The 13,728-nt window shown below is 35.1% G+C and overlaps 1 protein-coding gene and 2 pseudogenes across 7 annotated transcripts in view; 2 read left to right on the top strand and 1 right to left on the bottom strand.

Annotated features, from left to right (window-relative positions):
• LOC148628304 (N-acylglucosamine 2-epimerase-like) overlaps positions 1-13,728 on the bottom strand; it is a 40,182-nt gene that overhangs the window by 7,892 nt on the left and 18,562 nt on the right. For 2 of the 5 annotated variants that reach the window (XM_088585931.1, XM_088585956.1), the window contains exons 1-3: positions 2,445-2,525; positions 1,064-1,180; positions 243-318 (exon numbers count right to left, since the gene is read on the bottom strand). In XM_088585931.1, the coding sequence (XP_088442057.1) occupies positions 243-318; positions 1,064-1,164 (177 nt within the window). In that variant the 5' untranslated portion in view covers positions 1,165-1,180; positions 2,445-2,525. Of the gene's footprint in view, positions 1-225; positions 319-1,063; positions 1,181-2,444; positions 2,526-2,786; positions 2,899-13,728 lie in introns of those variants that run through there. The other 3 variants (XM_088585939.1, XM_088585949.1, XM_088585957.1) reach the window with 3 other exon arrangements.
• Positions 2,939-13,227, top strand: LOC148628306 (uncharacterized; annotated as a pseudogene). Its single transcript, XR_015922645.1, has 2 exons — positions 2,939-3,063; positions 10,837-13,227. The product of XR_015922645.1 is annotated as an uncharacterized LOC148628306 (transcript).
• Positions 2,974-10,904, top strand: LOC148628307 (uncharacterized; annotated as a pseudogene). The gene is made up of 4 exons (XR_015919439.1): positions 2,974-3,063; positions 3,479-3,545; positions 8,344-10,035; positions 10,837-10,904. The product of XR_015919439.1 is annotated as an uncharacterized LOC148628307 (transcript).

Genomic DNA, 13,728 nt, shown 5'->3' with positions numbered 1-13,728 from the left:
GATACGCTTACATTATATTCAATTTCGCCAAAGCCTATCAAGCTTTCATTTGAAACAGAATGAAATCAGTTAAATTTACTTAGATGCTTACATGAAATTGATGAAAAATGGTGAATACAAACGTTCCAGTGATTTGTAGGAGTTAGGTCACTTACACCCTAGGTCTATATTCTTAACACGAATTGTTTACTTCTATGCAAAAAAAAATCGAAACTTCATAACTACATAAACATAAACCCGGCCTGTCGAGCCTGGAGCCAAACATGCTTCGTTTCATCATACAGTTTCCCATCCTTATCTAGACAGCTGAAAAATCCCCTGTAAAATACACATTAAATTTCATTAAACATTCCTGAAACAGTTTCAGAGGTATATATAGCAATCACTATTTGTATATCCATCTGTTGGTTATTCCACATATCTAAGTGAGTACAACTCCCCCCGAACTACCCAAAGGATTTTGATGAAATTTTGAAAGATCCTTAGTAGGTATCATATGTAGATGATCATAATAACAGATAATATTTGTCGAATGCTTTCAAAGGGTAATAAAACAACTATTGGTTTTACATGTTAAAATCTTGTAAGCGCAGCTCCTCCTAATTAAAGCACTCGGGCGTTGGTTGATATTGTAACGGAATGTTTATGGCTTCACACGAAAATGCACACGAAGGATTAAGATTGTCCGATTTCTTCTAAGAACATAAAATCAACTTTAGGCCCATTTGAAGTGGAAATAGTAGTATTTTCTTTGAATCTTGCTTACAAAAATTCTAATATTTTAAGTAATAGGGAACTTGCATGATGAAAAAATCCCAGTAGTATGTTTTCATAAGTAGTATCATTCAATTTTGTGACAGGATTTTTACAAGAAATCACGATCTGGTGCGAGTTAGAATAGATTTTCTTCAGTTGACATCATGGAGATTTAATCGCTGGCGCTGTGAAGTCGCATGCATGAAGCTTAAAACATGATGACCAATTTAAGCTCTAGATAATCAAAGTATGGCTATCGAAACTTAACTTTTCACGTTACCAAATATTCAGGCTAAATTAAACTTACCCATGGTTTTCATCATGAGAGTGGGTCAACCAAAATTTGATTGTTCTATCGAGATCGTCTTTAATTTTCTTCAGAAACTCGGGTAGCCTTTTTTGTGACATGATAAAACAACCCTGCCTGTAAAAAAAAACGAGAGACATCTTCAACACGGAAGGCAGTTCAGTCAACATTAATTTTGGTTAACCGTCTATTTAGCTTTGTCAATTTGTATATATATATACAAACGACGGCTTCATAATTATGAGCACTTCAAATCCCATGCAAAAGGAAAAGACGACACTTTAAATATCTTTGGTTTGTCACTATGATTTGATAAAACGGATGACCCCACAATAAATTAACAGTCTGTAAATGGTATCTTATAGGTTCGATGTAAACTGCAAAATATTGTAGCTCATTTTACCGACACTTCATGTAGTGGAGCTAGAAAGAGGTCCAACTTCTAAATCAATTTAATGGCTCACAATTAAAAAAAATATAAATCGCCTCCTTCACGAGCATTGTAGGTATACAATAATACACGGTCATTTTTATATAATAGTTTATCAAAATAAAAAAAAGCACAAAAACATTAGATACAACATCTGAAGTGTTATTCCTCAGTGAGAAATAGGTGGTTATTCTTTAATTGCTGGCAAAATTTGAGGAAAATTGTAGAAATGTCAATAAAATGTGTTCATGTAAAGGGCGAAGTGTGAAATACATTTTCTGACAAACTATTTATCAAAATCACCGGAACAGTACTTCATATCATTTGTATGTGGTGATAATTTTGACAGACACCTTTGCTTTATTTGTAAAAGTTTCAGTTTTGATGTAATTGCTGAAAAAGTAATAAACGCCAAGCTGTACATACTACGTAGTACTTGACTTATATTATCGATCTGTTCACGTTCATTTTTATCGCTAAATAGTGGGATGGGGTGCCCGTGTCTATTACAAGGAATGAAGCCTTGAACAGTTTTTATATGGGGATTTCGAATTATTTCGGGAAATAAAACATGCATGTGCAGTACGTGAAGACAAAACGACATAATGTAAAGATGTTCCTACATAACGTAAATACAAAATGACCACATGTAATTATAAAACCAGAGCAAGTAATATAAAATTGACAACACGTAAACAAATGTGTATCTCATCAGACAGTTTAGGCGTTCCATATGATGCACTCTATACACTGATACTTTGTGGTCATGGAGACAATAGTTGCTCTATCATGTGCGTGTGATTTTTTCGTAGCTCCAGTCCACCATAACAAAGTATAGAAATATATCTACTAGTACATACAAACAATTGTTTTAGGGTTTCTTAAATGAAAAACACTTGTATATAAGCTACATTGAATCAACGTTTTCAAGCAGTAAAACATTACATTTACCTTTGCTACGCTCGGCCTTCTGGGTTATCGTTCTTGTGTTTTTATTGTTCTGGTCGAGATAATTTAATATGTCTAATCTTTAAGTTATATATATATATATATATATATATATATATATTCGATTTAGCAACTTTCCGAGTTATAATAAGAATGCAAAATATTCTGAGGTGTACTAAAGGGTTCTCGGCGTTTATATATCTAATAAAATACAAAATCAATCTATCAAGAAATATTTCTGCTTAATGTTCAAACCTAAAAATGCAACTTGTACCCAAGTTTCATACTAAATTTTTTAAATTAAACAAATCAATAACAAAAAGAGTAGAAAATCAAGCTATTTACCTTTTGCATAATATTGCATGAGAATTTCCACAAATTCAATTTTCGGTTTGTTTAAATAGCTAGTATATATACATAGAAGAACGATTTTATTTCATAGCTGAGGCATTCATACGAGGCCTAATAGTAATTGGAATCCAGGAAAATAACAATAAAAAACACACAGCTTCGACAACAACACTAATAGAGAATGGCATCGAACAGAGAGACGGACGAAGAAAATAATTTTGGATTCTTTGATATAGGATTGAGGATTTTTCAAGTTAGAGACGAGCGACAGGTAATTTTTTTATTTCCATATCTACCAAACACATCATGATTTATATTGGTCATTTTTAAATTAATATATAAATTCATATGCTTTGTCATGATCTTTATATACGAATGTTATGATGGACATTGGCCGGTCCAGAAGAATTGTTAAATTTTGTTAATTTTTACACAGTTGAGTAAATTAAAACATGGAACCCCCAACAATACTTTAAATAAGCATTAAGGTTTACAGTAACATATACGACGGATGACATTTGAGTTAGACCTCTGACGAAGGTTCCAAACATGGGACCGAAACCAACCAGATTTAAACAACAGCTCATGACAACTGTCAGATTTGAGTGATGGATTGTGTTATAGTTAGTTCTTCAGTCGGTTTGCCATTTTTTGTTCTTGTACCTTTTTTTTTCTTCCGACTGCAGGCCATTAGTGAAGCCTTGCCGCAACCTGAATATGTGACAATTATCACATTATCAGGGGCTGTTAGTAGTATGGTGCAGCATTACCTGTTCTTTATTTTGCATATATCCCGAAACCCCTTTTCAAAAATTCCAGCTTGGAACCCACCCCTATTTATTAATTTCGGGACCCATTCCTCATCATTATTAGACAATCATCATTACTCATCATTACTTCATAGATCTTTAAACATAACTCATGCAGGAGACACCCAGGGATCTTCGACATGTGGGATGTTGCCATTCAGACGTCGACATCTCTGTAATGACTGATATCTTTTTACTAACATTAAATATTCACAAGGCCAAGATGAGCAAATCAGGCCCTCTAGGGCCTTTTGTTTTAAAAACAAACACTTGTCACAAGTTTTATTCAGCTACAATATCTCAGAGAAGAGCAGGTAATAAATGGCATTTTATATACTGTTCCATGTAATAATCAGGCAGGTTCAACCAATGATATATTTAAAAAAGCGACCTTTCCTCGCTGCCATGAAATTCATCATTAATGTATTCATATCGTAACACGAAACAAAATCTCATTTCATATCTACATAACGTGTGGTTTTTTTTCTAAACAAAAATAGGACATTCTAATTTATAAAAAAAAAAGTGTTCTTGATTTTCTGCATGATTATTACTTGCCGTTAAAATCTCAAAAACGGTTAAAATGACTGTGTGGAATGTATAGTAGTGTATAGCTACATATTGTGATATTGTAAGAACTGCAAAAAATCTCAACTGACACAGTGCAATTAAGGTAGTAGACCTGGGATAAGGGAGGTAATCTAAATTGAAAGGACTTTAGGCACTAGAGCGTTTGAATGATTCCTAATATGAAAGCTTCAAAGTGATACTGATGTTAAAACTGACATGAAAATAACTCTAAGAAAGAGTCGACTAATAACCTTGCCAGTTTTATAACTCCTCAACCTTTTAGAGATAAAAAAATATATACTTTTTTTTACAATTCCTTATAAGACTTCAAGCTTTCTGTTTTCTTTTTGTTCCTTTGTTCAGCATATGACTCTAACCAGCATTGTACTAGCATACAAGTTTGTCACTTCGTACAGAAGTATGAAATACACGGTGAACTGTTCTGAAAATTTCTTCATTGATTTGCATATGTTTAGTCCATATAATAACATGCGGTAGGCATTGCCTAAATCAGCGAGCACCGTGAGCTTTACAATATATGTACCGTCTGTGCGAAACTCGTTGGGGTCGACGCGGATGACAAGTGCAATATTTTTATTTATTTTTTAGCAGCAAGCAAAATCAATACATCTATTTGAAAATCTGTCGTGTTAATTAATGGGGGAGTTTTTTTTTTCAATAAATAAATAACTTGAGCATACCCCCTTTCCCCTCCAAAATGGCCAATAACTTTATAACACTTCGCCAGTCAAATCAATCTGTACAGATACCGGAAATATTACATTTCTCCAGGGGTGGTGGGAATATTTTAGGTAGTACAATACAGTTAGGTCATTTCTGAAAATTTGGTCTCATTTTGTTGAAATAAAGCTGTTTTGAGGCAGTCCGCACAGAAATTTCTAGTGTTTTGTCATAAAAAAAATGCATATTTTTGAAATCCTTGGTGTGTGGAGGTTCAGGTCATTTAAAAGTATTTTAGTGATTATTGTTATAAAATCCAGTAGCCATGGTAAATTACTGAAAAAAATATTACTGAGTTTTAGCACAAATCAGGGTTGCCTTTCCAAAACTAACAGCCAATTACTGTGTTTTATAAAATATCAGGCACTCAAACTTTACCACAGGATGAAAGCATGCATGGAGTAGGTGGAAAAAGGGTGAAAATAATAAGGCCCTTTTCGATTCATTCTCTCACAATTTTAGTTCCAAACGTTCGTGCGAAATAAGGTATTTTGAATATCATCCGATACCAGTATCGTATTGCATATCCCTGAGCGGGTGTACGTCAAAACATGGATGCTATTAAAATATAGTGCATTTTCTTTTCTCCTCTCTACAAACTAATGTTTTGTCAAAAGATATGAACGAGTAATCAAGGGAACCAAGGTTATAGCGGTAATCAAAAGAATGTAATCCAGGGACAAAGACCAGACATGGAAAACAGACATACACAACAAAGAACATAAAGTAATTAAAATCATACATACAAAGTAACAAAAATAAATGAGCGACTTGGATTCCACTAAAAACTGGGAGCATGGACCAGGTGCACCGGTAGGGTAAGCGTCCTCTGCTTTTCTAGAAACACACGCCGAGTTGCTCATAAAAAGTCAAGTCCGGGGTAGACAAACGAGGAAAGGAAAACTATGACCCATTGAATACATCAGTTTTCATGGTGCTGATGGATACACCATAACGATCCACGAGTTCATGATGACGACCATAAAACTTCTGTAGTGATGACTTCAATCTTGTAGCAACATAACCCTGTTCCAGAAGCCTATTTGTTAGAGTTTTAGCGCGATACAAAAAGTCTGCGTAGTTTCGGCAAGCTCTGGCATAACGTATGAGTTGTGATATGAACACTCCATACGCAGGAGCCGAAGGAATGTTGCCACAGATGAAAGGAAAGTTGACAATTCTGAATGAAAAGTCATCACGTTTGTCGTAAAGTTTGGTCAATAGTTTTCCTTTACCATCGATTTCTAAGTGTAAGTCAAGACTTCACAGTGTCTATAGTATCCTTTATCTCTTTATAAGTTCTTTTGGGTAGATGCGATGTATCAAATCCCCGAAATTTGACTTATAAAATAGAGCAAACATCACACTGTAAGATGAAGAACTTTTTTTAGAAGAAAATCTAACAAAATAACATAAAAATGTTCCACTGAAAAGGTTGGTTTGATGAGTTCAAAACGAAAGTGAAAGTAGGGAAAACGGCTATTTATAGTTCGACTACTTTTCTGTCCGATCTTCGTGGACTCACCCTATTTTCTTTGCGGGAAATTATTTTTTTGTCCTTAGAAATGCTACATAAGTGAAAGTTTTATTGAATCAATTTACATATTTTTTTTTAAATCCTTAAAATATGCACTTCATTGTAGAAGTCTATGGGAGAATTAAAACGAAACCTAATACGACAGGGGACTGAAACGTTTCGGATACCATTCTTCCTTTAAATTACACCTGTTTACCATTACATATATTACATATGTCTACGTATAAATGCTTAACTACAGTTAAACAATATATCCACCAAATTTCAATTTTTAAGTTTTACAAAATTTGACGGGGGTAACTTGGTGTGCGAAACAATGCGCCTTAATGTAACTGTATAGTGCACCCTTACACATATCATGTAACGTAAACAAAATTCAGACGACAGCTGCAAATTCAAAAAACAAGAAAATGATTGCCTTTCAGGCGCGTAGCTGCCGTTAGGCAAAAAAGCTTTTGCCTGCACTTAATTTTGCCAATTTTTGTTTTTGTTTTTTTTTTTAGATAAAATACATCCAGGAGTGGCATAAATGATGCTCTAAAACGCTATCTCCGCGGAGTTTCGGGGGGGAGCTTCGCCCCCGCCTGGACCCCCACCAGGGCCCCGCCCTGGACCTGCTGGGGGCTTAATCGGCCCCCAGACACCCTGCCGTAATTTTGCCTACACTTCAGTTTGGCCTCAGCTACGCGCCTGCCTTTCCTATCTTACAAAAGCTATGCTTCGATTTTGATAATATAATCGGAGTTATATTTTTTTTCCAAGGCGGGTTAGGTTCTTGACAACAGCAACAGTGGAACAGCGGAGATGCACGTACGTTCATATCCACCTGTTTCCGAAGTTTTTTCTAAACATAACATTCACTTCTTTGAACAAGTAAAACAAATTAGAAAAAAGACTTGAAAACTATTAGAAAAGATAAATTTATTTATAGTGAAACGTTTATCTTAACCTATATTTTTTATTTGTATGAAAGGAAATGATGAATTTTCTCCGTAAGGACAGTCACTTTTTTTGTTACTTCCGGGACATGACTTTTTCATTTCGTTAGTATATTGGGGAACCTTAAGGAAAATTTAGAAAGTACTATAAAGTCGCTATAAGTTTTGTACGGAAATTGATAATATGGACTTTTTGCAAACTAGAGGTTTTTGTATAAGCAAATACCTGAAAATTATCTCATTTTTGTAATTTTGGTAAATTAAAAGCCAAGTATCTCTTCTACAAAATTGATAGAAAACAATTCCATGTTAAATATGAAAAATTAATCCTTTTAAAGTGAATTTGACTTAATATTTAGTTATTTATATCAATATCTTGTCTAAATGACCCCAAAATACCAGGTATGGTTCAGTTTGGTCAATGATTACGATTTCTAAAAACATAGCAATATTTTAGTCTTAATTGTTCAAAATCTGCACGGTGAATTTTCTTAAAACATAGGAAAATGATGCGCCACAGTTATTGTAATATCATGTACACATTTAAAGAAAATTGAATTATGGAAAAGTTTTGAGAGTACCCCAGGTCTACTACCTTAAGTCTTGTTTGAAAATCATTTCCACCTTTTTATTATTTTTTCTATGTACGAGTGGAGGGGCTTCGGAAAGTTGTAATATGCGTGTCCATTTACCTACTGTTTTGTTTTCTGGTGTTCAATAGTATCATCGTTTTGTTGTTTTATCTGTTCTTGTTTGTACTAGATTAGTTGTTTTCTCTTTACATTAAAACTATAACAATACACCTTTCATAGATGAATCAATAATACTTCTTCCTTTTCTGTTAGGCGTCTGAAAACTTCCCAAACAACTTGAATATTCTGGGAAACCTTGCTGCAGTTCATAGTTCAAAAAATAATATCACCGAAGAACAAAAGCATCGGACGAAAATTAATGAGATTATTCTTTCTCCAATGGGCGAAGTAGGGTTGAACAAGGTTACGTTATGATGATAGATCTCTACTCTGAGACGAGAGATGGAACCGAAAAAAGAGTTATGGATTTAAAGAACCAGATAGAAGAAAGCTTACAATTTTCGAAGGGTGGAATAGAGCGAATGAGAAACGAAAATATTCTAGCTCATATAGTCCAAATCCAAAAGCAGTTGCTTGGCGCACCGAGTGATTGTTACAAGGACACCACCCAAGAGGGAACGCTGGCACTGAAGAAACTTGGAATGGGGGTAGAACTAATGGAGAGAAACCACGTATGTGGAACTATTGATAAAGCAGAAGTGATCGTTTGGAAGCACTATTTAGGCAAAGCTTACATGAGAGTCAGTGGCGGAAGCAACGAAATAACGTCATTGATTTCAAAGAAAATATATGTTGAGAAGGCAGCTGAAATTTTCGTCGAAATTGTAAATCATTTTGAAAACGAGCCCTCAAACGAAAAGGATTCAATTCTGCTATCGAGATCATATGCTTATCTTATATACTTATGTTTACGAAAGAATCATTTCTATAAAGAGTCGAAAATGACAAAAATAAGAGTAAAAGGCATTGTTGTTCGTGACAACCCAGAAAAGGTGATCGAAATTGTAATAGCGTTGAACGATAAACATCCCGACCGCGTTGCGTTAAATAAAATAGGAATTATATACACACAGGAGTCAAAATGGGACCAAGCAGAAAGAGTCTTAAAGACATCCATACAAAATTTTCCAGAATGGAACTGGTATGCGTATGCGTGGCTTTGCTACTTGTTTTTACAAAAACACGTTGACAAAGTAAAAGACGAACGAACGAAACGAGAGCGCAATAAGATGGAATCAACGGATCTTACGACAGCAAGAAAATTCGGGAAACAAGCTTTAGATATGCGAAAAACAAGTCTTACTCTTTATAGAATGGCAAAGATTTGCTCGTATTTGGGAAACCCAGAAGCCATTGGGTATTTAAGAGACGCACTTAGTACCCATGAATGTGAAAGACATGCTGGTATGTACTCTTTACTTGGTTCATGCTTGTATGAAGAAAACAAAATTGATGATGCATTTCAAATGCTGAAAATTGCAACGACATTGGAACCTAAAAATCAAAAAGATCCTTTGATATATCGAGATTTCTTATTACTGCTGTTGCGCAGGTTCAGAGAGAATGAAAAACGGCAAAGGAATGACAAATTTGGTAGAAGAAATGAAATTGGAAATGATATGCTGCCTGTTAGAGGAAGGCCATAGGAAGCATAAGATGAGAATAAAGTATCAGACAATAGGGGCACTTAACGATCACCCCCAAGAAATGATAGAAGCGATATTTGTCATGACGAACCAGGAATTAACAAAGAGAAGGAAAGTTATTATTGACATGTGCATAGAAGGATTCAAGTATCACAAGGGAAATGGGGTAAAAAGACGATGTACTAACTTGAGTCATTCTATGACGAACGTCTCAAATCCCCAGTCAACGAGGAAGAAGCAGAAGAGAACGAACCAACTACCAGCGAGACCACAACACCTCAAATACTTGTAGGAGATGTTAAGTTCGACTATTACATTCTTTTTCCTCGGTCTGTCAGAAGTTGGATTAAAAATTTCTACATAGACATACTTGGTTCTGATATCAACTCAAAAAAACAGTTGTTGAGAGGTATCATATCACCCTTTTTATATCGTTCATTAGTTTATAGTATTTCATGAGTCGTCATCCATTTTTTGGGGGCTTTGTAAAAAATACATATTCAGAGTTACTGTACTTTACTACAAAATAAAACGAAATTGTTTTAATTGTATCCTTTATGTTCTTTTCCCAAAAACTTAGCTTCATGAATATCTCATCCGTAGTCCACTACGTTCAATCCGTGATATTACGGAACGATACGATACGAATCCTCTCGTGTCGATTTTATTTTTGATTGCACATCTACCGCCGCTTGTGATTACAATTACTATTGAAATTACTTGCACTTTACTTCTTGTAATTTTTTGCACATAATTGAGAGACTTTTCTCGGTCTTGCCTCCAGTGGTTTTATGGGTATAAGTTTTATTTTTGAAAGATGCGGAAGTGGCGCTGTAAAGCTGAAAAAGAATAAACCTCCATTGTTCTGCAAACTAAATGAAAGATTCTATACGAGTACTAGTAAAGTAATTAATTCATAGAAATGAACTAATAGATGCTTACAATATACTCCAGTGAAAAAAAAACATATTATAGGTTTGGCGCGAGTGTGGTTCGCTTTTGTAGTATTAATTGGTTACTATACCTCTTTTGGTTGTAAAAAAAAGATGCATAACATTATAAAATCATGAATGCAAATACCGTTTTGAAAAATGAGTGCTTCAGAATGAAAAAAAAATAATAAAAAGGATCTATTAAAAAAAGGACGTTAACAAGAAAAAGAGGCATAAAATACTTGATAGTTATTCATGTTCTTTCTTTTTATTTTCAGGTCGGAAATTCAAACCTAGCGACACAGCCTCCTCTGTCCTAAAGGAATGTAAAAAGATTCTAATCTGAAGACAGTGTGGTGGACGCGTTTTTCAACAAACGGTCGGCATTCCAATGGGAACAAATAGTGCTCCTCTATTTGCTGACCTTTTCCTTCACTCTTATGAGGCTGACTTTATAGCTGATCTGATCCAAAAGAAAGAATATCGTTTAGCTAGATCCTTTAATCTCAGTTTCCGCTATATAGATGACGTATTATCTTTAAACAATCCTAATTTCGTGGATTTGATACATCGCATCTACCCAAAGAACTTGAGATAAAGGATACTACAGACACTGTGAAGTCAGCCTCATATATTGACTTACAAATCGACGGTAAATGATTGATTGATTGATTGATTGTTGGGGTTTAACGTCCGAGCAGCAATATTTCAGCTATATTCAGGCGACGAACATGAAGTGGATGATAAAATGAACATGAAATGATGATGAAATGAAAATGGGATGGGACACAAAGGCAATGGGGTCGACAAATTTTGATTGCCACTGGAAATAGGGAGAGGTGGGTAGGGTCGGGCAATTTAGCCTCCTGTGGCGGAGCCATATGGTTCCTACTCTGGGAGAATACCACACTAGGGTTCTTTATAACGTGCGAGAAACGTGGCATCTTTCCCAACACGGTGCACCACTATGGTTTGCGGTCAGGTTTTCCATATTATAGCCTGACAACCCCAGCATGTAACACGCCAGGTATACCCCATTCCACCACCTGACGCACACAACCCAGGTTAGGGTTCTGAGCACTATTTAGTCGCCTTTTACGACAAGCTTAGCGCTGCTGCAGGCCTATTCTTTTGACACCTGGGCCTTCACAGGGCTCGACGGTAAAGGAAAACTATTGACCAAACTTTACGACAAACGTAATGACTTTTGTCACGCTGTGGGTGATTCTACCTTTATCAAAGGCACACATAAGCAAATTATAAGGAACCTGAATGAAAACGAGAAAGGGGGTGTTTTTTCATAAATTAGAAATGAATTAACTGTGGAAAATCAAAAAGTAAAAATAAAGTAAATGCGCCAGTTGAAAGGTTGTTCTGTTTCGCCAACGTACTGCATATTACATCGGCACTGGAGAAGGTGCATGTTTTTTTTCGGACTTAGAACAAATTGCAGTCATATAAAGATTTGACACTGTCGCCCCTGTTGTCAATACATGCCTATGGAACGCCGTAACTGCTTTATGTTAGAAACTTTCATTATATGATGGTACTTCAACATCATACGATGGTACTTTGACATTATACGATGGTACTTTGACATTATATAATGGTACTTTGACATTATACGGTGGTACTTTGACATTATATAATGGTACTTTGACATTATACGGTGGTACTTTGACATTATATAATGGTATTTTGACATTATACGATGGTACTTTGACATTATATGATGGTACTTTGATATTATATGATGGTACTTTGTCATTTTGTAAAGACAGAAGGAAATTAGAAAAAAACAAAATGGGGGAATCACTCATGTTGAGTGTACTAAAGAAGGTTGGTTTGAAGCATGCGTTTGTACATTTTGAAAGAGAAAAGATAACACCAAACATTGTGAGTATGCTTTTGAGACATGAATTAGAAGCTCTAGGAGTTTCAAATACAGCAGACATGATGAAGCTTCGAATGCATTAAATATGGGACAGTTAAACCACAGAAAATTCAAGGAAGTTCCGGACCTCATAAGTTTCCTCTGTGTGTTGAAAATATGCTTAAACATATGTTAATTGCCAAAGGCATTATAGTACAGAGGTGGCGTCTAAGAGACTCTATTTAACGTTTAGACTCATCTGGAGCTCAAACAAGAACATCGGGAAGACTTCTCAGACGAGTTTATAACGTAATGGGGCCTAACCACTTGTAGCATATAGACACTAACCATAAGCTTGTACGCTAGCGATTCGTAATAATAGGTCGTGTTGATGTTTTTAGCAGAATGACAATGTTTCTTAAATGCTGTGATAATAACACGTCTCAAACAGTCTTAAACTGTTTTTTGTCAGGTTTCGCCAACTTCGGTGTGCCTATAAGGGTTAGATCAGACAAGGGACTGGAAAACATGTCAGTTGCAGACTTTGTGCTCAGTGAAAGGGGTGATGGAAGTATGTTAACAGGCCCGAGTACCCACAATCAAAGGATTGAGAGATTATGGAGGGACATATTTGATGGTGTCCTATGTTATTTTTATAACTTATTCCCCATTTCTCTTGTCTTGTAGCATACATGGTAGAGTTTTGATACTGATCAGTTGTTAGACCTTGGATAGTACTACATGATTATTCACTAATAATTAAGCCACTATGACCTTCAGTTTTTGCTTGAGTTGATTTGGTACAAATATAGATATCTTAGGTTCAATTGAATCCCATTTTATATGTAATTTGTTGCTTAAACGTTTTTAATTGTGAGCCTTATTCCTTGTTATTCTTTATTTTTTTATCTTTTTTATTTTTTTTGGTTTTTTTTTTTTGTTTTGTTTTGTTTTGTTGTTTTGTGTCCAAGTCTACTGTGTCATATGTATAATATTGTTTTTTGTATGACCGTTTTTGTTTTATTTGTTGGTTAATTGTTTTGCAGTCCTGAATTGTCACCTAGGTGAAATGAAAGTAAACTGTATTTTCGTGTGGTGAAAATATGTCAATTCTAAATCAAATTTTGTTCTACCTACTACATTTCGAAAACAAATTTAATGTTGAACTTGGCCGACAACTATGGCAGTTCGAAATCAAATTTTGTTCTACCTACTACATTTCGAAATCAAATTTAATGTTGAACTTGTCCGACGACTATATGACATTCCCTGAAATGGGGAAGAAAAACATGGTTTC

The sequence above is a fragment of the Perna viridis genome, chromosome 1 (assembly GCF_037379345.1).
Source record: "Perna viridis isolate PV_CMFRI_1.1 ecotype Kerala chromosome 1, ASM3737934v1, whole genome shotgun sequence".
In the NCBI taxonomy this organism is placed as follows: domain Eukaryota; kingdom Metazoa; phylum Mollusca; class Bivalvia; order Mytilida; family Mytilidae; genus Perna; species Perna viridis.
Note: the sequence above shows the minus strand (reverse complement) of the source record. Positions and strands in the feature narration are given on the sequence as shown.